Source organism: Sminthopsis crassicaudata, chromosome 3 (assembly GCF_048593235.1).
Source record: "Sminthopsis crassicaudata isolate SCR6 chromosome 3, ASM4859323v1, whole genome shotgun sequence".
Classification (NCBI taxonomy): Eukaryota; Metazoa; Chordata; class Mammalia; order Dasyuromorphia; family Dasyuridae; genus Sminthopsis; species Sminthopsis crassicaudata.
In genome coordinates, this window is record NC_133619.1 from 645,198,445 (window position 1) to 645,225,297 (window position 26,853).

Genomic DNA, 26,853 nt, shown 5'->3' on the forward strand with positions numbered 1-26,853 from the left:
AAGAAGAAGAAGAAGAAGAAGAAGAAGAAGAAGAAGAAGAAGAAGAAGAAGAAGAAGAAGAAGAAGAAGAAGCTTTATCCCTGAAACAGTTTTAACTTGTTTATTTTAATCGATTATTGTTTCAAGTAATGCTTATTGGTTTTGACCCAGACATTTCCACTCCAGGCGGACTTCTGCTCTAAGTAAATCAGTCTTGATTATTAGGCTTTTTGCTTTGGGTTATATGGGGCCTCCCTAATTCTTTGTATCACCTCAGTTGCATAATTTAGAAAGTACAGCTATTAGTAAACAGGGTTTAGAAGCTTTATATTTATGTTATAGGAAAAGGCAGCGTGTTTATCTGTTTTTAATATAGACACGACAGTCATACAGGATTGGAAATGACTGAACGCCTGAGCCAGAGCTCCACTGCCACTTAGCGGCTAGTAGTGAACTTTAAGTAATAGAGCACCACGAAATAATTATTGGTCCTGGGTTATCAGGTTTTTTAAAGAGGATTGCAAATTTGTAACAAATGCATAAATGGCCGGACTTCCAGGGAAGAATGAGGACTTTATCCAACAAATGCAGGAGGATTTTAGATACAATAATAGTTGGAAGAATTTCCCAGTAAGCCCTCGTGCATTTGATGGAGCTCTGGCCCTCGGTCAGCTGGCCACCCGAGCCATTTCACACATTTGGACTTTATGCCCAGTCCCTACAACTTTCCACCTGCGAGTCCTGAGCTGGAATACTCCAGCTGAGATCTGCCCCCAGAGAGGGTTGGGTTTGCCCAAGGCTCCGGCACAGGGTACTAGATGTTGATCGGGATGGTGGCGATGGGGGGATGGGACCTATTTAAAAACCATTTTTGAACATTTCTCACTTTTATCTCCGGACTTCCTTCGAGTCTCAGCCAATGTCCTTCAGCCAGAGCCTTTGCCAGCCCTGGTGCATCTTCCCGATGTCACACCCAATGGGTGATTAACCCACCAGCACTCCCCACTAGTCTTTCTGCTCCTTAAATGCAGGGACAAGCCTTCTTCCCATCTCCAGCATTTGGCACAGTTCATTCTAATTGTGTCTGACTCCGTTCGGCATTTTCTTTGCCAAGATTCTAGAATGGCTTGCCATTTCCTTCTCCAGTTCATTTTACAGAGGAGGGACTGATTGATACAAAAAGGTTCAAGTGACTTGTGCAGAGTCTCAGGTGCCTTAGGTTAGATTTGAACTCAGGAAAACGAGTGTTCTTGACTCCATGCCCTGCATTCTCTCCACTGAGCCACCTACCTGCACCTGGCACATAGTAGGTGCCTAATGCTAATTGACTGATCAGCTGAATATGTCCGGGAGGATGGGCAGCTTTCAAATACCATGTTAATCTGTAAGAAAGGTGATGGGAATCTGTCTTCCAGCTGGATATGAGACCTATATCTCTTGGGAACTTGGAGTCTGACTCTCAGTTTTAATGAAATGATTAGAGGGTTGCAAAGGGGTGCATCAGCAGGTGCCCAAGAGTGTCATGGCCAGAGATGGCTGCTTGGAGCACGGATTTTGCTGTCCTGTTCGATGACACCAGACACAGAACAAGGAGGTTCTGTTTGGTCTGCTGGGATCTGAGGGATTCATTTGGCTGGCACTTACCATTGGGTTGACACAGAGATGAGCTGACATGCACGATGAGATTATTAATGACATTCAGATCTTCTAATGAGAGACTCCTAGTGGCTTTTCCCTGAGTGTGTCAGCAGTTGTGTCAAAATCAAAATTGTGCTCTGGGTCCCATATTATTTCTATTTAAATCTGGACCTGGAAATCTGCACAGAGGTCCTGGCACAGGCGATCCGACCAGCCCTCATGGTCAGCACTTCAGACTTTGCTGCTCAATGTCAGCACCATGTGGACATTGCATTTTAATGGAACAAATTGTGCATCCCTACCAACTGACAGGCTAAAAACCAAAATGTTTGTAGCAGCTCTTTTTATGATGGTAAAGAATTGGAAAATGAATGGAGGTCCATCAGGTGGGGAATGCCTGAACAAGCTGTGGTACTTGGAGATAATGGGATATTAGTGTTCTATAAAACCAAGGAGTTTGGGGATGTCAGAAACAACACATATCTCCAACTTGGAGTCCTGATGGGGTGCTACATGGCAAATGTGGTCACATAGAATCATCGATTTCTATTTCATCTAGTCTACTTTTACCCATTGGATATGTTCATTTCTCTTCTAAGTTACTCATTTCCCTCAGAGTTTTCATTTCATTATCCATGACTTGTTTAATTTTGTTTCATGTAATTTTTATAAATTTTATACTTATGCAATCTGTGTAGAATATTTTTCTTTTTTTTCTTTGAGTTTCTACTTATGTAGTTAGAGATTGACTTGTTCTTTTCTGGGTGGAAGTTTCTGATCTATAATATTTTTTTTTGGGGGGGGGAGAGACAATTGGGATTAAGTGACTTGCCCAGGGTCACAAGCTAGGAAGTGTTAAGTGTCTTAGGTCACATTTGAACTCAGGTCCTCTTGACTTCAGGGCTGGTGCTCTATCCACTGTGCCACCTACCTGCTCCTGCAATAATTTTTTATACCAGTCAGTGCTTTATTAAGAGAAATGATTATTTCTCTCTTGTATTAGTAATTATTGTAACAGAACATAGTTTTCCCCTCTTTCCTACTTCCTCATGCAGAAATAAACTAATGTGGGAAATATCTCTCTACGACTCAGCCAGGAAAAACCCACATGTACAAAAATTTTTGTAGCAGCCCTTTTTCTGGTGGTAAAGAATTGGAAAATGAGGAGATGTCTATCAGGTGGGGAATGGCTGAACAAGCTGAGTAAGTGAAGATAAGGGAATATTATTGTTCTATAAAAAATGGTGAAGAAGCTGATTTTAGAAAGGCCTGGAAAGATTTACATGAACTGATGCTGAGTGAAACAAGGAGAGCCAGGAATACATTGTACACAGTAACAGCAACAATGTGCGATGATCTCTTGATTCTTTTCACTGGTTCCGTGATCTAAGACAATCCCAATAAACCTTGTATAGAAAACACTGCCTGCATCCAGACAGAGAATAGTAGAGAATAAATGTAAATAACACATGCTATGTTCACTTTTTTTTCCTCTTCCTTCTGTTTTTCCTTGCATGGTTTTTCCCTTTTGTTCTGATTTTTATCCCCCAACATGATTCATAAAGAAATGTGTATTAAAAAAAATTGATGTACATGTATAATGAGAAAAAAAGAAAACAATAAAAGGGGGGGGAGATTTAGCAGGTGGACTTGGCTGAAATTTAGTCAAAGGCAGTAAAAAACATTTTAAGTTTGGCCTAAGGGGTGCATTCCTGCTCTTTGTTTTTGCTCAGACAGATGGGGAAAATGTGGATTCTCCCTTTTGTCAGACAGGTGATAAGGAAATTTATATAGCTCTTTGACTAAGCTCTGGGAGAGCCAAGTCTTATGCCCCAAGAATACAGTCCACCTTTCACGGTAACATTCATTTCTTCATTACTGTGAACCCGTCAGAGTTGATTGCCACCCCTGCTCTTCTAAGGGCACAGAACTGTGAGCCACTGCCATGAAGGATTGTTGCTCTGAGAGATGGCCAAATGACCATCCTTTTATTAATAAGTGAGCTGGCTTTCTTAACGAGATGACTAACTCTGCACTTGTAAACACAGCACCAGGGCCAGGCTCCAGCCCTTGGTGGGGGGCAGTAATGACATTTAAAACTGTGGTCCCCAAGCAGTCCTCTCCCTGATCTAGCTGCTGAGGGGTTCCCTCTGCGCCACGCTGTGTGGTCTCAGGGCAGGGAGATTTCCCATCATCCCAGGGAATGGTGGGGCAGAGGGAGGCTCTGTCCTCCCTCTCCTCCAGAAGCATCGGGTCAAGCTCTCTACCTGGACCAGTGATTTCTCCATGGTCCTGAAATGTGGAGCTCCCGCTCTGGGTCCTGTGGGGCTCCCATCCGGGACTGAGGGGCTCAAGGTCTAAGCCCTAAGGGGCTCCCGCTCTGGGTCCTGTGGGGCTCCGGTCCGGGACTGAGGGGCTCCGGTCCGGGACTGTGGGGCTCCGGTCCGGGACTGAGGGGCTCCCGCTCTGGGTCCTGTGGGGCTCCGGTCCGGGACTGAGGGGCTCCCGCTCTGGGTCCTGTGGGGCTCCGGTCCGGGACTGAGGGGCTCCCGCTCTGGGTCCTGAGGGGTTCCCGTCCGGGCCCTAAGCCACCGCAAGCAGGGCGCCTGTGGGCGGGCCTCCGCCTCCGCCTGCCTTGGCCCTCGTAACTCCACAGAAAAAGCCTCTCGCCCCTTCACCAGGAGGGGTCGCCCTGTTTCCCGTCACTGGGTTTGGGGGTGGGGGGCTGAGAATACTACTAGATTGTGATACATTGTGCGCCCGTGTCAGCGCAGCAAGGGGGCGCTCTGGGCCTTTTGGTTCTCGGGTGTCGCGAGGAGCAGAATCGGCCTCGGGGGCTCCTGGGAAACGTAGTCCGGGTCTGTCCTGGGAGTCGGGGAAAGGGGCACAAAGCTGCCAGTAACAAAGGCAGGGCTGGGGGGGCTGACTCCTGGAACCACGAAAGAGACGCTGAAGAGAATTTCACCAACTCTTTATTAAAAATCTCACGCTCGCCCTCGCCCCCCCTCCGAAATCAGCCAATCCTGCGGCGCTCAGCGCGATGACGTCACTCGGACGCACCCTGGTCCAGGTGTCTGTATCCCCGCAGCAACCGCCGGTTACTCCTATAGGTGTAGGCCCTGGAGGGGGAGGGGGGGGAGAAGCCCGCTTGTCACAAGGGGCGCCTGCCCCGCAGCAACCCTTTTCTCCTCCCCCAGACCTGGAAACCTGGAGAGGCTGGCTTCATCCGCTGGGGGGCGACACTGAATTGGACTCCGGCCCTTACAGGCTGGGTGACCCTGCCCAAGGCACCTAACGCTGTTGCCTCAGTTTCTTCATCTGTACAATGAGCTGGAGGAGGGCACGGCCATCCACGCCAGTGTCTCTGCCAGTATGTGTTCATGGAGAAACGGGTCTGACCCAGTGGCTGAACGAGACCCATTGTACAGATGAGGCAACTGAGTCCCTGGGATGTTAAGGGACTTGCCTACGGCCGCAGTGTCATGGAGTCGGTTTGGTTGTGGGCTGGAGAGAGATGTTCAGACGTGGGACAAAGAAGCGAGGGTGACGGCGTGTGCCAGGGATGGCCAACAGTGCCCGCTTGGCGTGCCCAGGCATGAGGGAGCTGGCGATGGTGCCCTGGCTCTCATGCCCCCTCTGCTTATATTGGCAGGTCGGTCTTTCCTGAGCACGTTTTCAATACCCAGAATTATATCATAAGGGAGGGCACGTGCCCCCAGCTTAGCCCGGTGCCTGGCACAGTAGGCACTTAATGTTCACCACTCACTTCTAACCCAGCGTGTGTGTGCCTGTATACGTATGTGCATGTGCAGTCCGCATGCATTCAGGGTTAGGTGTCTATACCCGCGCACACATTTATACACTCGCTGGAGCACTTTGAGAACGTGAGTTTCCCCAGAACCCAGACCAGCTCACTTTCCTGTCCATCACAATGAGTGCTCGCTCACCGGCTTGCTCATCCTTCTCTCGTGTCCTGACCCGTCAGCTTGGGTCCGGTATTCTATGCACAGACTGGGCCCTTTCCCGGGAAATGGGCCGTTCGAGCTCTGAGACTGCCAGAAGCCTCACCTCGGGTGTGGACAGCTGGCACCGGGCCGCCTGCTTCTCTGGGGGGGGGGGGCATTTCTGGCAGGGGACAGTGTTCAGGTGGCCCTGAAGAGGAGTGCCAGGCCTGAAGTGTCGAGGACCTGACCTCCAAACCCTTCCTCAGACACTGCCAGCTGCGCAAGACACCGAACCTGCTTAACTGGACCTGGAGAAATCAACAACTCTAGTACTTTGCCAAGGAAACCCCTAAACAGGGACCCGAAGAGTCAACAAGAGTCGGCAGCTGTGGCACGTTGAGAGCTAAGGAGTTGGAGAGAGCACAGCCTGTTCTGTGCTGGGGATCTCGGGAGGGGCTTTCCACTGAGCTCTCTTTCTCCATACGCGTTCCCAGGGTAACCATAAGCCTTGGACCTTGATGGAAACTCGGAATAAAAACACAAAGCAAAAGCAATGGGGAAATGAGGTCAGCGTTCACTACCTCCGACGAATGTCTCACGTGGAAATGATGCAGGCTTCTGCTCTGTAAGCTTTGTGGGATGCTCTAATAAACGCCTCGGCTAAGTATCCCATTGGCAACCCCAGCGAGGCCGTTTCTCAGTTCCCTTCCCAGCCCCTCCAGATCCCGCTTGGCCGTTTCTCAGTTCCCTTCCGAGCCCCTCCAGATCCCTCTGGCCGAGGGTCCCGTCGGGGGAAGCTGACGGGGCGCTCAGGGAGTCAGGCGTCGGTCTGAGGTGGGTTCCAGAGTGTGCCATCAGCGGATGTGCGTTTTGTCACTAGGAAGTCTCCGTGCCTCGGGGGTCCTTTGTGACTAGTGGTGGGAGCCATTATATTGGAGTCTGCTCAAGAAGCCTGCTGCAAGTTGGCGGCCATTCCCGCTTTGGCTGGGAACTATTTTAACCTGTCCGTATGTCACTGGTTGCCCGGGAAGTCAGTACCCCGAGACTTGGCTACCAGACCAGTTGAGGAAGTTCCCGCCTGTCTCTGAGAAGGGGCAAGAGAAAGGGCCCGAGCCTTTATATCACACGAGCTGGACTCCAGCACTTCTGTGAGAAATCGCGTCTCCGGCTGCAGCTCGGAAGGGCCAGAGGACCAAGTAACGATGGAGCTGGGTGCGTTCCCAGGGACTCCCGCCAGGGGGCAGAGCCTCGCTACGGAATCTTGGCAGCCACCCAGAGGAAAGGTGAACCATAGTAAGAATGGAAAAGACGGGCGCTCCCCCCCCCCACCGCCCGCCCCCAAGAATATTCAACAGAAAAAGTCAACAGAATGGCTCACAGCCCCTTTTCACCCTAACGGAGTCACACAAACTTCACAGTCTGCAGTTAAACAACAAAAGAAAGTGCCGAGTGGCTTCCAAGAGGTGGGGCCACGCACATTTCTTAAGCGCCCACTGTATACCCGGCACAGTGCTAAGTATTGGGGATACAAAGAAAAGCAAAAGGCAGTCTTGTTCTCAGTGAGCCCCCAGTCTAGTGTAGGTGGAGGGGCGGACAACCTACAAACTGCAAAAACAAATGAGGATAAGCTAATTGAGAGGAATTGGGACAGGCTTGATGTCGGGAGCGGATTCCACGGGAGACTTGGAGCCAGGAGGGGTGATGAGTGAGCGTTATAGCGTGGGGCACCGCCCGGAGAGGCGATGGGGGAAGGCAGAACCTGCAGATTAGGCTCTGAGTGACAGAGAATTTGGTCTGGGAGGGAGGGGGAGACCCCGGAACTTCGTAAGAGTACTGAGCCCAGGGAAAGGGGTGATGTGGTTGGCCCTGCACTTGAGGAAGATCTTTGACCGTTTAGGAGAGGATGGGCTGGGGGCAGGGGTAGTTCAGTGAGGAGTCCAGGATGACCGAGGGACTAGGAGGATGAGTGTTGAGGCAGTGGGAGGGGCGAGACTGGAGGGCCTCGGAGCCTGAGGTAGTGGGCTTGAGAACCAGCTGGTCATTAAATACATAGGAACGATCACCAAGTCATCTGGAGGGAGAAGGGAAAGAGGGCCCAGGGCAGAGTCCTGAGGGACCCCCCCAGGTTAGAGGGCACGGTCTGGAGGAAGATCCAGCAAAGGAGGCCGAGGAGAAGGATTAGGGAGGTAGGAGAACAAGGAGAGAACCTAGGGAGGACGGGGTGTCCGGGAGGAGAGTCATCCAGAGCATTCAAGGCTGCAGAAGCCGAAGAGGAGGAGGATGGGCTGTTGGACCTGACAGCTGAGAGATCAGGGGTCACTTGGGAGAGTGGCTGCCATGGAGATATGAGGTCAGAAGCCGGATTGTTAAGAACCAAGGGAGAGGAGGGCAGGCACGGCACCTATTTTATGCAGCCATTTCCAGGAGTTTAGCCACAAAGGGCAGGAGAGATGTTAACAGGGACAAAGGGATCCAGGGAGGGCTCTTCAGGTTTTTCAGGAGACAGGAACACAAGAGGGAGGGAGCCAGGTAAGAAGGAGAGACTGAAAATGCCTGACAAGGTTGGGATGATGGGAAAAGGAGGCAATCTGAGCAGGAGATGGGAGGGAAGGTGAAGGACTGGGTATCGATGTTGCCCCTTTCCTACCCCAGGGAGTGGAGGATGCCCACAAAGGTGAGGAAAGCCACAGGCCGGCCTGGGATCTACAGATTCAGAGTCAGGACTGCAGGCCAGGAAGCCTGAGGATTTCCAAGGCCGCTACAGAAGCTCTGGGTTCTTGCAGAAAGGCTTGGTTGGCTCGTGACTTGGGCGGTGACGGTGGACGCGGTTACCACAGGGCACCAGACCACCTCACTGAAGACACGCATGTGATGCACTGCCACAGCAAAGGTGGCCAAATTGGGCCCCGGCAGCGAATTTGAATGTCATTGAGAAATTAATGAAACAAAATATAATTAAACACAAATAATATAGAGTTGTATAGCAGCCCTCAGGGATCCATTCCTACTCAAGTTTCTTTTTTCTTTGCTGAGGCAATTGGGGTTAAGTGACTTGCCCAGGATCACACAGCCAGGAAGTGTTAAGTGCCTGAGACCAGATTTGAACTTGGGTCCTCCTGACTTCAGGGCTGTGCTAATGCACCCCCCCAGCTGCCCCTACTTGAGTTTTCTCTAAGTGTCCTATGGCCATGTGCTTTGGCAGCCATGTGCAGCACCGCCGGGATGTTCAGGTCCTCCTGCAGCTGCCATGTTAGGCGTGCCATGTGCTGCAGAGGGCCCCGCCCACCGCACATGCAATGACATAACTTTAGGGACTCTACAATCCAAGTCAGCGTGGGCTCCTGCGGCTTGGATAATGATTACCGGAGGCTACTTGTGCTCAGTAATGAATGATCAGTGAGGGCACAGCAATTACACTGTACTACATGTTCTTTTGTTGGACTGCACCTTATTTTTTCTGGCAAGGAAAACAATGAGGAAGCTTCCTGGGGAATTGCTGTGTTCCCATAATGCTTTACGGTCAAGGAAATGCCCTCCCCGAGAATGGCCTGCGGTGCTTTGGGACTAGAGTGACCAGACTTGGAGGCACTGGTACCCCTTAGATGGGGGCAAAGATGGCTAGGTGGCGCCATAGTGCCCGCAACGCCCATTAAGTCTGGCACTACTAGCGGGGTGACCCTGCAGAGTTTCCTCGACTGTAAAATAAGCGGAAGGAGGAAATGGTGAACCAAGAAAAGGCCACGCGGGATCACAGAGAGTTGGTTCTGACAGCAGGGGCAGATCAAAGCCAGATTTGCTTTGTCGACTAGTCCAGACTGAGGTGATGGAGACAAGGTGGATGATGGGAGGAAAGGTGAAGATGGCAAAGGAGTGCGGCTCTTGGAAAGCTAGTTGTTAAACATTCGCCCCTTGGTCACCAGCCCTGATGAGGGCAGAGCAGAGCTGCAGCTGAGGAGGCCAGGCAGCAGTACAGAGGAGGAGAGAAGGGAGGGGAGGGGGAGGGAGAGAAGTGACTCTTCTACCTCTTATCCCCCAGCAGCTGAAGCCAATTACGGGTTTGAAGCCACATCGCCACAGCCTTTTGATAAAGTCATTGTGGACGTAGGCAGGTGGCTGGGGTCCGAGCCGGCTCCAGAAGCTGCCAGCACGCTTCGCTTTCTGCGGCTGTCTGAGCGCAGCAGGGATGTGGGGGGGTGGGGCCAGGGCAGCCCCAAGAACCAGAGCCGGGCTCCCCCACCAGGATCCATGGTCCACACCGTGTGTGGAAGTAGTACCACACTACTGTACCACAGTAGTGCCACTACTGGGGGTTGGCCACGCAGCTCTGAAGGCGTGGCTCGGGGACTGGAGAGAGGCTAGAACCCCTTCTCTGGGGGTGGAGGCTGGACCAGAAAGTGAGGCTGTGTGCGCTGCCCGACCCTAGAAGTATTGATGAGACTATGCAAATTGCTCCTGATTTCTCCATCATCTTGCTAAATCAAAGTCCCTGGTGCTTTCAGGGTGGGTTTGGGAGGAGGGAGGGCACAGAGCATCCTCCTTTGGACCTCCAGCAACAGGGAAGCCAGCAGCCCTTTTTGTTCCAGTTCTCAGGCAACACAGCTTCTACTCCTATCATTTATTGCTGTTCTGAGGGGCTCTGTAGGGTCTAGAACAAGCCCAATGCCCGTTGCCAAATGGGACAATGGGTAACGAGTTCAGATCCAGCCTCAGCCTCCTCCCACCTGAGCAAGTTGACTTCTATCTGCCTCAACTTCTGTAAAATGGGATAACAACAGGCCCTACTTCCCAGGGTTGTTATAGTATACAATGTAAAGTTCTCTGCCAACTTTGAAGCCCTAAACTAGGCTGGTTATTGTTATTTTCCACAGGACGGTATAAATACTTTGAGACAATTGATATGCCCCACCTCCCCCATCAAATACAGTAGGGTAGCTGGATAGGGGACTAGGGTCCCTTTAAGAGAAGGCAGTCTGTAACTGGGATCAGATGGATGCTGTGGAAATAATTGCACTTGTACATATGTATTTGTGCTTCACCCAATGATGTGGAGACATAGAGAGAGACACAAGGAGAGTGAGTCTAAGAGCCGGCTCCACTACATGCCGACTGTGTGATCCTTGCCACTCTTGTAACTTTTCAATACTAGGGCAAGTCTCTGAGTCAAGACCATAAAGGTGCCGCCAACCTTCACTGGCAGAGAGAGTCTCCCAGTCTGGGAAATTAACTATTCCATGAAAGAAAGACTCTCACCCTTCTCCAACTAGGCTATTAATCAGGGGAGGTGTGGGAACCCAGACCTGTAATTAAACAGAAGAAAGAGCCGGTGAAGACATCGGACAGGAAGCTGAAGATTGGGGGCGGCTCGGGAGGGGGGACTACTGAAACAATCTCACTCCTCGGTGTGATCGCATCAGAGGGAGATCCCACCACAAAACTGGTTTTTCTTCCTGGTTCACATTGAGGCAAGATGGGACACAATAGAGCAGGATGAACAACAGCAGCAGCATTCCGGTAGAACAGGAATTCCAGAAGGCCATCGAAAGCTATTCGTCACCTGAGCTCTACCTGCCCAAGCAGAATGAGCGGATTATCTGTGGGCGCTGAAGGCGCCGGACCTGCCTCTTATGGAAGAGCTCACATTTCCCATCCAATCACTGGAGTAGCAGGCAAAGGCCTCGCTATTTACACTGTTGGACACCCCCTGTGTTTTTGGTGGGGAGATCTCTCTGCATGCTTCCACGATGAGATCAGCTCTTGGCTCAAGCTCTCTCCCCCTCCAGCTCCTGCTCTCTTACACAAGAGGACTGCAGCATACATGTATTCCCTCAAACACCTCAACCTCTTTGTTCCTTGATCTGTTCCCTTCCTGTGACCTGCTCTTCCAAGCCCAGCTCAGCTCCACAAGGGCACGATCAGTCCCATCTCTGATCTTAATATTCTGCCCTTATGTGCCAAGTGGCAAACCACTCCAACATCTCTGCCAAGAAAACCTCGGATGGAGTCGTGAAGAGTTGGACATGACTGAAAAATGACTCTACAAGGGAAAATAAAAAGCTCCTAAGAGTGTGAACTCTGAAATTCCTTCCCCACACCCTAGTTCTCTATCATTCCTTTTCTCCTCTGCCTTATAACCCCTAACCCTCTTCATCCTCATTGGGACCTCTCCTCCATCTGCCCCTTAATCCTTTCTCCTCCCTGCAAAGCAGCTTCTTCATGTCTGTCCAAGAAGAGCCGGCCCGGCCGGGCCATCAGCTGCTTCCTCTGAAAGTCCAGGCTCACATGACCTCCAGAGTCAGATCAAAACCTTCAAGTTGGCATTCTAAGCTCATCTGAGCCTGGTCCCGGCCTGGTCTCTTTGGGGGCTTTTTAAGAAAAACATGTTATTCCCCTCCACCACACTGACCTATTCTTTTTGCACACAGCGCTCCATCATTGGCCGGGCCCCAGCCCTGGAATCCCCTATCTCCTCTTCTGTCTCTTAAATCTTCCTTCAAGGCTGACCTTTGTTGGCCTCCAGCTGCCAACACTTTCCCTTCCAAGGGTCACATGCTTTTCAGCCATGTTGTAAATGCCTTCAGAGGACAATAATGGTCATCAAGGTCAGCTACCACACAGATGGTAAATTCTCCTTGAAAGGCCAGAAGCCAGAACTGGGAGGGAGGGAGGGAGAACAGGGCAGGAAATTTTGTGTGCAGGTGATTGTGTCTCAGTGCAGCCTCTGAAGCTGAGGGGCAGCAAAATATGGATCGATTCTCTGCTGCTCCTACTAATTTTGGACGAACAATTAACACCAAGAAAGCCCAGGTGCTCCATCAGCGAGAACCACGTTATCCATATGTGTATACACAGCAAGTGGAGAAGTTCTGAAGACTGAGGACTTACCTTGGCAGACTACTTTCCAGGGATGTCCACATTGATAATGAAGTGGATATACACATTGCCAGAGCTAGCTTGGTGTTTGGGAGGATTTGAAGGAAAGTGTGGGAGAGGAGACGGATTAGACCGACTGCCCAACTGAAGGTCTCCAGAGTCACTGTTTTGTGCCTTTGAGACCTGGATAATATTTCACACCGGGAACCGAATGGCCTCCATTTGATTGTCTTAGGAAGATTCTGAAGATCCCCTGGGATAAGGGACCAGACACCAAGGTGCTTTCTCCAACTAAACTGCCAAGGGTTCCACCTACACTGCAGCTCCGTTGGGCTGGTCACATTGTTTGAATGCCAACTGTATACTTGCCAAAAAGATTATTTTATGGAAAGTTCATACAGGACAAGTGCTCCTGGAAAAAGCAACACAAGGACAATCCCAAGGCCTCTCCTCAGAGAGGGGGCTGTGCTCCCACAGCATTGAAATAGCTCAGAAAATGTGCAAAATTAGAGAATCCCCCTGAATGTTCCTAGGGACTATTTGTGCCCAGCCCGGACCAGAATGCTTTGAGCTTGGATGGGTCTGATCGGCCATAGTCAGACCCAGGGTAACTCCACTCCAACATAGTGACATCATGTTGGTCCTCTTTGAGAGCAAAGGGCAACCCACCGACCACCATCCTTCTGTGCACGTCTTTTATGGGCCTGATCCTTTACACATCATCTTCATTAAAATATGCCCTCTTGGAGGGCAGGGCCCATTTTAACCTTTCTTTGCTTGTGTCCTCGCTGGGTCATGTGGTGCCCGATATTTAGTCAATGCTTGTGTTCAGTTCTCAAAAGTCCAATGCAGAGAGAGGCAATGCCAGTGGAACTGCCAGGAAGTTTTCTCTGCCCAGGCTAGATCTCCAGGGACGTTTGCAGCTTCCCTTCTGCCCAGCAGAACCCATGGAAGCCTTCTTCTGCCCTTTGAATACCTCAAGATAGTCAGATGCACCCTGTGACCAAATCATCTCCCGGGCAAAACACCGTGCATTCTTTTAGCCCTCTTCCTGCAGAAGGATCTGGACGGCCTGCTGTTCTTGGGCTCATCTACTGGCTGCTCCAGAGGGGTCCTAGCAGGGTGTGGAGGCAGGACCACGGGCGCCGAGCCCTGCTCTGCCTCTGGAGCCTGACGAAGAGTGGCCGTATTTGCTTTCTTGGCTGGCTCTGAGAGCAAAACCCCAGATTCTGGACGGGCCGCTGTTCAGCTCGGCCTCTCGGCTTACACTTGGGAAACTGACCTTTCCGTCTTAAGTTAAAGTATGGCACGCGTGTTGCCAGCATGCTTCTTGTTCTCAGATTCAGCCCAAGATTCTAGCCAGGGAAGAGTTTCCTGAAGCCCTACTTTCCAACTGTTCTAGCTTTGTGGCTTTTGCCAATCTGACTTAATCCAAGACTTGAATAAAGTGTTAAGCAGCCCAGGGCCAAACCCAGCTCTCTGGGGAACTCTACTAGAGATCTCTCAGAGTCAACCCGTTTCTTCAACTCTTGCAGTTCAACTCTCCAGATCCAAATCTAGCCTCCCTGTCTCCATCATTTCCACAGGAATGGCGTGACTGACTCTGATTATTCCTTTGATCAAACACTTTGTTTAAACTATCGACAGAAAAAATGAGCTATACCTGGCAGAAGCTAGTCCTTTTTAAAGGGCTTTAAAAGCCAAATTGCCTTTTAAATTTTTAATTTTTTTTTTTTTACTTCATTCAACATTTTCCAATTAGATGTAATTTTTCACCTCCACCCATCCTCTTCTCAGAGAGAAGATAAGTAATGTGATATTGATTATAAATGTGACATCATGCAAAAAGGTATTTCCTTATTAACCCCATTACAAAAGAAAATACACATCCACACCCATACACACCCAAAGGAAGGAAAAAAATGCTTCCAACTGTATTCAGAGTTCATCAATCCTCTCCAGGTAGAGGGCATTTTTCCTCATGAGTCTTTCACGGTTGACTATCTGTATGGAAATGTTCTCCTGGTTCTGCTCACTTCATTTTGCCTCAGTTCCCAGAAGCCTGTCCAGGTTTTTCTCAAACCATCCCCTTCATTATTTCTTATAGCAGAGTAGTATTTCATCCCAATCATAGGTCATTCCTTGGCATGAATTATTCTTCACTAAAGCCATGCTAGAACTGGATGATCACTGCTTTCTCTTTTGGAGGTTCATCTCACCTTATTCTTTTAATAATATGATCTAGAATTTTGACCAAAGGGAGCAAATTCCCTGACCTAAAGTTTGCAGGCTCCATTTTTTTTTTAAATGGCGCTATTTGCCTTTCCCATAGTGCCTCTCGATGTTTCCAATGTAGCTAAGCAGAGATATTGCAAAATATCACCTTCTCTAGTCATGGGGTCCCTTGTGATGGAGTTCATCAGGGAGTACTGACTTAACTCCAAAGCAGTTAGGAGTTCTCTTGGGATCTCTGTTCACTTCTCTTGGTTGGCAGCTCTTAGTCATTTTCACTGGATTCTTGATAGAGGAAATAAGACGACTGGTACAGCCCTTTGCCCGCCCTGTTGTTGTTCCTGCAACTTTAGCAGCAGCCCTGTTAATTCTCTGATCTTTCTCTGTCTCTGTCTCTGTCTCTGTTTCTCTGTCTCTGTCTCTGTGTCTCTGTGTCTCTGTCTCTGTCTCTGTCTCTGTCTCTCTCTCTCTCTCTCTCTCTCTCTCTCTCTCTCTCTCTCTCTGTCTCTCTCTCTCTCTCATAAATCTCGAAACAAAAAATTTCAAACTGTGCATTTTTGTTATCTTTTGCCATTTCTATCATCTTCACCTTCTTCTGCACTTTAGGGAGACCCTGCCATATTTCCATATTTCTTCTGTCAGTGGCCTTTGGATATATCTTTTATACCTAATTTTTCAAATTATGAGAGTCAGTAAGTTCCTTGTTGACGTCTTCAAACCAATCAAGCAATCAGTCGATCAATAAACATTTATTAAGCACCAGCTGTGTGCCAGACCCTGGGCTAAGTGTACACCCCACCACCACCACTTTTCCTCCTAATTGAAAGTTTCTCTTTGTGTTTTTAGGATTTCATTCAAGCCTCCTTTGGCCAGGTTTCCCCTTTAAAATTTTAGGTTGGGGCAGCTACTTGTTGCCTTTCAAATCTGAGAACCTGAGTTCAAATCTGGCCTCAGACACAACATTTCCTAGTTGTGTGACCTTGGGCAAGTCACTTAACCCCAATCGCCTCCACAAAAATAAACAAACAAGCAAACAAACAAAAATAAAATCTTAGGCTGGAGGATCCTCCCTATACGTTTTCTGAGCCCTGGGAAATCTGCTATCCCAAGATAGAGAACATACTTCAGATACACCCAGACACCGTTCTAAAAATGGAACAATCACTTCTAGTCAAGATACCTGATGTTTCCAGCTCAGCAACTCAATAGTAAAGGCAATATGGCCTAATAGAATTTTCATCTTGGAGTCAGGAAGACTGTTCTGTTTCCATACTACTAGCTCCCGTTTCCTCATCTGTATGATGAAGTATGACCTGCATCAAAGGGCTATTGTAAAAAGAAAACATACATGTAAAGTATCTCACAAACCCTGGAAGGGAACCTGCGCACCAGTGGCTCGCTTGTCCTGTGCTTTGATATCTCACAAACCCCGGAAGGGAACCTGCGCACCAGTGGCTCGCTTGTCCTGTGCTTTGATATCTCACAAACCCCGGAAGGGAACCTGCGCACCAGTGGCTCGCTTGTCCTGTGCTTTGATATCTCACAAACCCTGGAAGGGAACCTGCGCACCAGTGGCTCGCTTGTCCTGTGCTTTGGTATCTCACAAATCCTGGAAGGGTCTGATCTCAGGACTGAGATCAGAAGTCAGAAGATAAGGCCTGGACAAATGATCTGTATGCTTTGGCTCCCCTTTTCCCTCCCAATCTTCCTGCCGCTGACCTTGCCATTCTAGGAGAGGCTGGATGACTAGTAACCACAGGGGGACTGTGCCAGCAGTACTAGCCAGAAACTTGGCTCATGATCCCTCAGATGGTGAGCTGAGGGAAGCTGTTTTGCCCTCTTAATCCATGATCCAAGACAGGGAGTCAAAGGTCCCACTGCCTTCCATGATTTCATTCTTTAGTCCATCAGTCTGGGATGGAGCCTGCACCCCTTTCTACCCATTCCTTTCAGCAAACTACGGAGGGGCGTGGTCCAGATTATATTCTGTCTCCCTTTAATGATCTGAGAAAAAAGGAGGAGGGGGAGAGAGCTGGAGTCAAATGACTGCAAGTAGGAGTATGTGATCAAGTTCCCTTTTCACCTTACTTTATGGCTGTTAATGCCCTGCTCAGTGACCAGGGGCCTCCAGGTTGTGCTGAGGGGAGCAGATTTTAAAATTTAATCCTTTGGATGCCCTATTTCATTCCACCTCCTACATTCATCTGGGACCTGGGTAGCAAGGGAACATTTTCCCAAAGCGACTTTAGCGCCCTTGTTACAGGACTGGGCTTGGCAACCGAGGAACAGGCTAGGCTTTGAAGACTGAGCCCCTTCTGGCGGCCAGTGAGGGCACTGCAGTCTATCGGGAAAAGGCAATCCTCTGCAGGAGTATCAGAAAATAGATAATTGGCCAATTAAGTCCCGGGCTGGAGGCTCACAGGAGACCGTTACCTGGTAGAAGCTTCAACTATGGCTCTCTAATTCGACTCCCTTGCTGAATCATTAGCATAGTGATAGATATACGCTGTCTTTTTATGGAGGAACCAAAAAAGGCATTGCTTGCCCAGAAAAGCAAAGATCCTACCTGGGAACGGGATCACAACTAAATAGAAATTAGCTACGGCTTTCGTCATACCAAACAAGCAAGCTCAGGGACTGGATGAGTGGCTTCAGTGGCTTGATCTCTGGATGTTTCAGGCAAGTCCCTGTAAACGCTCCTTCTGCATATTTTCTCCATACTGGTATTAGTCTGCAACGTGGCTCGAAACCAGGGCCAGAACAGAATCCCCCCTTCTTTGACTGTTCCATCTTTTGGAAGATAAAATGATCCGAAAGGCAGATCAGGAAACCCTTAGCTGCTCTGCCTTAGTCAAAAGAGCTTCTGCAGCCCACCGGCGGATCCAAGGTTCCCTGCTCAGCGGTAGAAATGTCATCCAGGTCACAAATTCACACATTTTTGTCCTGTCTGGGCGATCCATCGAACACGCCAAAGGCAATATCCTTTCTGCTTCTGCCTTTGTCCATGGTCTTTATCCCCCAGAACCTTCCGCCGTGGTTCACGGATATCCTCACACATACATCTCCATGCTCCCAAGCCCTGTTTTGGCCCTTTGGAACAAGATTCGCCCTTTCAGAACTGTTTGCCCATCCTGAATCTCCTCCCACTATTCCTCAGAGTTACCAAAAGGTCAGAGGCAGCTCCTCATGTCAAGGTCTGCCTGGTTCCCTGCTAATCCGGGCATCTGCATCAGAGACGGAAGGCCCCGGTGTGGACTTTCAGCCCCTTTCTTAGGTTTTGTCCGCTGCTAATTACCCTGTCTCCACCACTCTTCTTCCTGCGTGGTGGGGTCTGCTGTCTGGAGAATTTGCAAAGGCAGTTTTCCTCCTCCCCCATCCTTTTCATTTGAAAGGTCTTTTCATTACGTTTTACAAGATCCCGAGTAAGCACATTATCCCATGGAAGTCGGAGCCAGAAAAAACCTTAAAACACAATGTCTGGGATGGAAGGAACTTCAACAAGAGAATGTCGGTCCAAGGGGGGCCTAGAACGTGAAATGCCAAGGCTGAAAGGGTTCTCGGAATCAGGTGGGTAAATACCCAGAACTGGGCAGGACGACTTGTTTCTCTGCTAGTCTGAGGACTGACCAGGATAGGATGGGGGGACGTAGAAAACTCACGTGACTGCGAGGACCCCGAAAGTGATGAGTCCCAGGCACACCACGATGATCCTGGCTTTCCGGATCCGGTCCCTCACTGGGATTCCCTGGAGTTCGTAGCGAAGGGCAAGACGCGGCTGGCGGTCCGCTGAGCGTGGAGGGATGCAAGACGGGGGAGTAAGGGGGAGGAAGATGGGAGTCTGGGCTCGGCTGTCCGCATTTGTCTGTCTCTTCCACATCTGTTCCTTCCGTCCACATCTGTCTCTCCCGTCCGCATCTGTCTCTCCCGTTCCGCATCTGTCCCTCCCGTCCACATCTGTCCTTCCCGTCCACATCTGTCTCTCCCGTCCGCATCTGTCTCTCCCGTCCGCATCTGTCCCTCCCGTCTGCATCTGTCCGGCCCCTTCGCACACGTCCTTCCCACCCGCGTCTGTCCGGGCGATCTGTGCAGGCGCTCTCTGCCTCGGCCTCCCCGCCGGGATCTCTCCCCTCAGTCCCCGTTTCTCTCCCCCGACACCCCCCCCCGGCCCGGCCCCCAGTCGGACACTGGCCAATCCCAGCCCCAGACCCAAGGGCCACCCGCCTCTCACCGAAGCATAAGGTCGGATTCAGACATCGGGCGTAGACGCGGCTACAGTGCAGACAGTCAAGGACCTGGCTGCCCAGGTGGTCTGGAGAAGATCAAAGGGGGTGGAGAGGGCCAGAGGCAGGGATGGTGAAAGAAGGAAAGAAGGGGGAGGCTGGGGGCGGGGAGGAAACAGACAAAGTTCGGCTGGGGGGGGGCAGACGGGGGAGGGGGAGAAAGGGAAGTCAAGCTAGAAGGAGAAGATGGGGGGGGAAGACCAGAGAAATGCATGGAGCTGGGGAAGGCGAGGAGGAGACAGGAGCATGAGCCGGGGGGCTGCGGAGAAAGCAGGAGGAGGAGGAGCTGGAGAGACGCACGGAGAGAGCACGGAGGTCAAGATAGAAGAAATGGCAGCGGTGGGGAGTGGGGGCTGAGCAAAGGAGAAAGCAGAGACAAACGTGGAAACCTCCTTATTGGCCAAAGGAGGATTCCGGAGAAGGTGGAGGGGGGGAGAGATAGGGAAACAGAGACAGAGGGAGAGAGGGAGAGAGAAATGATAACTTCTTCAGAAGACTTTTCCAAGAAGGAAGGAAAGAAAAGAGGGAGAGAAGGAAGGGAGGAAGGAAAGAAGGAGGGAATGAGAAAGGAAGGAAAAGAAGTAGGAAGGAAGGGAGAGAGACAGACACTTACAGAGAAGAGAGAGAGAAGCATACAGAGTCAGAGACAGAGAGGCAGAGGAAGAAGGGAGAGAGAGCCAGAGCCAGAGGAGAGAGAAACAGAGAGACAGAGACAGAAGAGAGACAGAGGAGAGAGGAAGAGAAAGACACAGAGAGATGAGACAATGAGAAAGATGCAGAGAGAAGAGCAAACCTAGAAAGGAGTCATGAGGCAGAGCCTGAGGGAGACACAAAGGTGGAGGAGTGAAAGGAAATTGGAAATCAAAGGGAAATGGGAAAGGAGAGCAGTCATTGTTTTCTGGTTCCTTCGGGGAGAGAGAGGTGTTGACACTGAGGAGAGACATCGGGGAGCTGGAGAGCAGCCAAGGTAGAGACTCAGAGCTGGGCAGATGGAGGCAGACAAAAAGTTATCAAACTGTGCATACCCTTTGACCCAGCAGTGCTACTCCTGGGCTTATATCCCAAGGAAATACTAAAGGGTGGAAAGGGACCTGTAAGTACCAAAATGTTTGTGGCAGCCCTTTTTGTAGTGGCTAGAAACTGGAAGATGAATGGATGTCCATCAATTGGAGAATGGTTGGCTACATTATGGAATATGAAGGTTATGGACTATTATTGCTCTGTAAGAAATGACCAACAGGGTGATTTCAGAGAGACCTGGAGAGACTTACATGATGTGATGCTGAGTGAAACAAGCAGAACTAGAAGATCATTATACACTTCAACAATGATACTGTATGAGGATGTACTCTGATGGAAGTGGATTTCTTCAACATAGAGAAGAGCTAATCCAATTCCAATTGATCAGTGATGGACAGAATCAGCTACACCCAGAAAAGGAACCCTGGGAAATGAGTGTAACCTGAGAGCATTTTTTGTTTTTCTCCCCAGGTTATTTTTACCTTCCGAATCCAATTCTTCCTTTGCAACAACAGCAACAACAAAATTCGGTTCTGCACATATATATTGTACCTAGGATATACTATAACATGTTTAATATGTATGGGAATGCCTGCCATCTAGGGGAGGGGATGGAAGAGGGGAAAAATTCGGAACAGAAGGAAGTACAAGGAATAATGGTGTAAAAAATTACCTATGCACATGTACTGTCAAAAAATGTTATAATTATAAAATTAATTTTAAAAAATTTAAAAAAAATGAAGGAGGCAGAGATTGGGGCGAGAGACATGCACCAGAGGAAGGCTGGGGGGGGGGGGTTGACAGAGGAAGAATTAAAGAAGAAAGGCAGAGGGCTGGGTGGGTGGCGTTGCCCCCTCACACCTTCCCTGCTAGAACTCACCACCTGTCAGCTTCAGGGAGTGCCCAGAGGGTGAAGGATGGAGAGGGTAGGAAATGCGGGGTCAGGGGGGCTGGGGGTGGAATTGGATCCTCAAGGACCAAGTGGGCTCCCAGGGCGGGATGGACAAACACCCAGAAAGCATGATGTGGGGGAGGGGCTATGAAAAGTGAACGGAAGGACTCACGGCAAGCGTTGGGGTCGCAGGCTACAAGAGAAGGGAGAATGAGAAGTGAGGGATTGGAGCTGGGGAGATGTGGACAGCCCATTCAGGAAGAGCCCTGACTGCTGGAGAGCCCCCCGGGCAGGGAAGGACTCTAACTGCTGGAGAAAGCCCCAGGTAGGGAAGGACCCTAACTGCTGGAGAGCCCCCCGGGCAGGGAAGGACCCTAACTGCTAGAGAAAGCCCCAGGTAGGGAAGGGCCTAACTGCAGGAGAAAGCCCCATTCAGGAAGAGCCCAGACTGCTGGAGAGCGCCTCAGGCAGGGAAGGACCCTAACTGCTGGAGAAAGCCCCAGGTAGGGAAGGGCCTAACTGCTGGAGAAAGCCCCAGGTAGGGAAGGGCCTAACTGCTGGAGAGCTCCTCAGGCAGGGAAGGACCCTAACTACAGGAGAAAGCCCCATTCAGGAAGAGCCCTGACTGCTGGAGAGCCCCCCCCCGGGCAGGGAAGGACCCTAACTGCTAGAGAAAGCCCCAGGTAGGGAAGGGCCTAACTGCTGGAGAAAGCCCCATTCAGGAAGAGCCCAGACTGCTGGAGAGCGCCTCAGGCAGGGAAGGACCCTAACTGCTGGAGAAAGCCCCAGGTAGGGAAGGGCCTAACTGCTGGAGAGCCCCTCAGGAAGGGAAGGGCCTAACTGCTGGAGAAAGCCCCATTCAGGAAGAGCCCAGATTGCTGGAGAGCCCCTCAGGCAGGGAAGGACCCTAACTGCTGGAGAAAGCCCCAGGTAGGGAAGGGCCTAACTGCTGGAGAAAGCCCCAGGTAGGGAAGGGCCTAACTGCTGGAGAGCCCCTCAGGAAGGGAAGGGCCTAACTGCTGGAGAAAGCCCCATTCAGGAAGAGCCCAGACTGCCGGAGAGCCCCCCAGGCAGGGAAGGGTCCTGATCACTAGAGAGCGCCCCAGGCGGGAAGGACCTCACGGGCATTGACTGCAGGAAATCTTTAGCTGGGACAAGATCCAGGAGGACTGTGCAAACTGATGGACTGTTGAGGGGAGGGGGTTTCACATGGCGCTCCAGGTGAGGCTTGGGCCAAAGGACAAGATGGCTTAAAGCCTGGTGTCAGGGGAAAGATCCAAGTTCCCACAATGCCCTGGGCTACCTGGGAGGAGGTGGACCCCCCCCCATTTTCTACAAGGGTGAGAGGACAAGTGGTGGGACATTTTCCAGAAGGGATTCTTAGTTGGGAATGGGGGTGTCCTCTGCAGTTAGGGGTGGGGGATGCGGAGGAGAGGGAGGGGAGGATGGGATGGAGAGAGAACCTTTCTGCTGATGCTCTTTCAGAGCCCTCTTCAGTGACTTCATCAGCTCCCCCCGGACTCTCACCAGCTGATCCAGCAGTGGCCCATCTGCAAGGCGAGATTAGCAGGGGAACTTGGCCCGGAAGCTCCCTCCTCAGCTTTCCCACCTCCCAGCAGAACTGATTGCCCAGAGCCCCCTGATCAGACCATTCAGCCCGGAAAGCATCCTGAGGGACCACCCTGCAATTGGGAGGGTCAGAGAGGGACAAGTCCTTGCCAGCAGTCCCATGGCTCACAGCTGGCAGACCCTGGCTGGGTCCAGCCCTCCTGCTTGCCTAGGAAAGACTTCCCACCAAAGTTTTTGGGGCCCATTCAGGTCCCTCTCCCCTTCAGTGGCGCTCACCTGTCAGGTAGGTCTCCTGGATTTCCTGGATCTTCTTCTGGGCTAGAGCCACCACTGGCGAGAGCTGGCCAAGTCCTAAGGGCGAGAGGGGGCCGTCACCCAGCTGAAGGCAGGCAGCAGCTACCGACCCCAGGCCCCGTGCCCTTCCCTCTCCCCCATACCCACTCTCCCCATATAAGCTCGGGTGGCGTAGTTGGCAAAGAATTCCCCTTCCATGCCCAGCAGCAGGGCCTGAGCCCGGGCCCGCAGCCGCTCATTGCGGAAGTTCTGGGCCATGAGGCGCATTCGAGCCTTGGCCAGAGCATGTCGAAAAGGGGCCTCACACTGCAGGCAGGCATAAGCACGGGGCGCCAGACCCAGGCCAAAGCTCAGACCCATGAGGAGCTGAAGAAGCCCGAGGTCCATGGGTGCCTGGAGCCAGATTCCTGTGACTTCACACAAGGGGCTTCTAGAACCCGGCTCCACCTAGTTCCCCCTCCTCCTCCTCAGCACCTGCTGGCCCCGGCTCCTTCCCGGACTCCTCCGGGAGACTTTCTTCTGTCCGCTCCAACTCTGGCGACCAGCCTTTCCCAGGCGCCCTAGGCGTAGGACCCCAGAGGCATCTGGGCCGAGGGGGACCTGGGAAACAGGTCAAGGGATGCTTCTGGAGACCTCGCAGACCTCCAGTGAGGGGCACCTGGTACCTCCCAAGGCTCCTGGCAGTTGTGAGGGAAAATCTGAGCAGCAGCGGGGCAGCCCCAAGCGGAAACAGGGATTCTCTCGGCTGAGCCGCCCGCCCGAGACTCCGGGCCCTCTGCGCCTCCGCAGCTGCTCTGAACCGTGACTCACGGGCCCTCACAAGCGTGTTTCCCTTTACCAGTCAGAGGACTCCATGAGTTTATCCTCTAGCATCTTCTCCCGTCGGAAGGTGAGCCCCTGGACGTGAGGGGCTGTCTGCTTTCTAGTCGCATCCCTGGTGCTTAACCACGTGGTGGAACCCTTTATGCTTCAGCATTTGTTCGTTTGAGTGCAGCCTTCTCGGGACCAGGACCAACCAGGAGGGAGGAGGGCCAGTCCGAAGCCCATTCGCCATTCTTGCCCTGGCACTGCATTTCCTCCCACAGAGCAGTAGAAAATCACCCTGAGGGCATCCTAAAACTGAACCAGTAGGTTCTCGCAGACAGGTTTTCCCAGGGGATTCTGTGAGTCCAAGAGGCCAAAAGCCATAGTGAGTGGACCCGGTCTCAAATCTTAGCGACCCTCACCAGTTCTGCACTTTCATGTGAATTACTTAATTTTTCTCAGTCTTAGTTTTTCATATGGAAAATGGGATGAGCTCCACCTCCCTGCCTATCCTAAATCTACAACGCATTACCCACCCAAAACCATAGCCTCAATCAATGAGCTAATTTTTCATAGCCAGATGACACAAAGGCATTGTGGCAAGAAAGCAGCAATAATTGCCTTATTGAAGAGGATTCCCCCATCCCCCCATGCCTTCAGGTCCACAATCTAGAAGTCCTCCCCAACTCCTCGCTACTTCTCCTGTCCCACATCCAAACTATTGCCAACATCCGTTGACTTCATCTGTGCAGCATCTCTCATAATGCCCCCTGCGGGGCATCATCATCTCCTCCCCCAGTTATTGCAATAGCCTTTTTGATACACCTCATGCCCTGCCAGGTACTCTACACTTCAGGGACACAGGTCTCCCGGCCATCCCAGCTCTCCTCTCCAGGCATTGTCCCCTGTGCCTGGAAAGAGCTTTTCCTGAACTTTGACCACTGAGCTGCCTGACTTCCTCCAAGTCCCAACTAAAATCCCACCTGCTGTAGGATGCCCTCCCCAGCCTTTCTGAATCCTGGTGCCTTTCCCCCTAATTATTTTCTATTTATACCGTCTAGAACTTGCTTTGTATGTATTGGTTTGTTTGCATGTTGTCTCTTCCAATAAATCGTGACCTTTCCAAGAGTAGGAACTGTCTTTTGCCTTTTCTGTTTCCTCTGTGCCCGGTACATATTAGGTGCTTAATCGATGTTGATCGATTGATTGAATGCTCCAATAATCTGGAGCATCCTCTCCCACCAATTCCCAGAGCATCCCTGGAAAGAGTGGACACAGAGAGAAGGCCCAGGGACATAACCGAGGGCCATTTCGTGCTGATGGAGCCTCTTGATAATATCATCAGTCTGCTTTTGCTAGTCTGGAATAGGGAGCTGTCTCTGTGGCTCTGTTTGGTCTGTGCTGCCCATGTGGAGGTGGCCTGGCACCATTGGCAGTGCCCTCTGGGTCCATGGCTATAGCCAATGGCCAATGACAGGCCGGCTCCACTGGGCACGAGCCTATCAAGCTTCTCCCTCTATGGCTTCTTCTGATGGCCACAGTTGAGGTGCTAGGTCTTCCTTTCAGGAGGACTAGGTTCTACCAGCTCACTTTTAGCTTAACTAATAACCAGCTCTTTTTCATAATTTAAGCCTTACAAAGTGCTTTATATACATACACAGTCTCATAGAAAACTTGTAGGGTGGGTGCTATTACTACTCCCATTTAACAGGTGAAAAAACAGGCTGAGAAAGGTTGGCTGACTTGCCCAGAATGCCTCAGCTAGCTGCTGTCTGCTGTAGGATTCCCAAGCCTTGGAACCGGGCTTTTGGAACAGAGCACAGCTAGTGGTTTAAGAAGCCCCTGAGAGCCTCAAGTTTATTTCTTTCCCTTTCTGCTCAGAGAAGGGCCTCCATCCTGAGCCTCCATCTGACTTGTAACTCCTCACTGAACCGTCTACATCCATCCTACCGAACTTTAGGGGCTATCTTTCCAATAAGCCACTAAGAGTTGTGTAGGTTTGACAACTCCCCCCTCAGTTCTAGACCCCAAGATTCTGTTAGTTTTCAGGGCAAACGTACAGGAATGAAATCTTTTTTAGGTAGAGCGGCTGTGCCAAACCCTGCTTTATTGTGTGTACATGTGGTCAATTCCTCTGGAATTGGAGTCACCCCTAGTGCCCCAGTTCCTTCCCTTCTCCACTGGGCTCTCTCCCCAGGCTCCCCTCCTCCAAGGCTCAAAGTAAGCTCCCTCCTCCAAGGCCCAGGAGCTCTGTGCTCACCTCCTCTGGATAAGGTCAGCCTTCCTATCTGTCCTACCTGGCCGGGCATCCCTTCTGGTCTCCTGGGCCACCTCAGACTGTCCCCCTTCCCCCAACGCCCTCCCTTCCCGATTTCTCCAAACTCCTTCTAGGTTCTCAAAGTGCTTCAAGACCTGGCTCTGCCCCCTCCCCTCCCCCTTCTATCCTGGGACCTTTGGGCTGTGCCAGAGCCAGAAGCTCCATCTCTCCTCCAGGCATTGTCTCCGGCTGTCCCTGTTCTGGAGCCGTGTCCCTCCGGCTCTCAGCGAAAGCCCCAGCTCCCACAGAAGACCTTCTAACATAGCTCCTTTCTACGTATCCTGGACAGAGCTACTTTGGAGAGATTGGTTATCATCTCCATTAGACAGTGAGCTTCTTAACGCACCTCTTTGGGTCTCCCCTCCTCTTCCTTCCCTTCCTCTTCCCTTCCTCCCTCTTCTCTTGTCCCCTCTCCTTCGTTCTCGTCTCTCCTCCCTCCTTAGTCAGCCTTTCCATGCAGCTAACAGATGGCCCTCTTCTGAGCTCCCGCTCCTTGCATTACTGTGCCTAGGAGGGGACCCTGAATTCCCGTTGGGCCAGAGCCCGCCCGAGTCTGGACAGGTGGAAGGTGACCGGGAAGCCAGGCCGTATTCGTCCTACAGGGTCTATTGACTGTCCAAGGAGCAGCCTCTCCAGCGGGGAGGCTGGTGCCCCGGTCTACAAGAGGCAGAGGAAGGAGCCAGTCCTGGGGAGTCATGGATGGTTTTGACGCTGCACAGCTTGAGCTGCCTGGAGGGAACCACGCCATTTGATTCAGAGAGCCCCCAGCTCCGCGGGGACCCCGAGATCCCGATCCCCAGCCCTCAGCTCCGCAGGGACCCCGAGGTCCCGATCCTCCAGCTCCGCAGGGACCCCGAGGTCCCGATCCCCCAGCTCCGCAGGGACCCCGGGGTCTCGATCCTCCAAGCCTCCAGCTCCGCAGGGACCCCGGGGTCTCGATCCTCCAAGCCTCCAGCTCCGCAGGGACCCCGGGGTCTCGATCCTCCAAGCCTCCAGCTCCGCAGGGACCCCGAG

At 51.4% G+C, this 26,853-nt stretch overlaps 1 protein-coding gene across 2 annotated transcripts; it reads right to left on the bottom strand.

The window, feature by feature from the left end:
* Positions 1–4,571: 4,571 nt before the first annotated feature.
* On the bottom strand, positions 4,572–25,844 carry IZUMO2 (IZUMO family member 2). 2 transcript variants are annotated; one of them, XM_074307897.1, is made up of 7 exons: positions 22,862–25,844; positions 22,701–22,775; positions 22,319–22,405; positions 21,028–21,048; positions 18,892–18,972; positions 18,323–18,449; positions 4,572–4,736 (listed from the first exon to the last, which is right to left on the bottom strand). In XM_074307897.1, exons 1-7 carry the CDS (start codon positions 23,103–23,105, stop codon positions 4,664–4,666), a joined length of 708 nt encoding a protein of 235 aa, XP_074163998.1. In that variant the 5' UTR covers positions 23,106–25,844; the 3' UTR covers positions 4,572–4,663. The 2 variants fall into 2 exon arrangements, with proteins under 2 accessions (XP_074163998.1, XP_074164000.1); XM_074307899.1 differs by lacking the exon at positions 21,028–21,048.
* Positions 25,845–26,853: the final 1,009 nt, after the last annotated feature.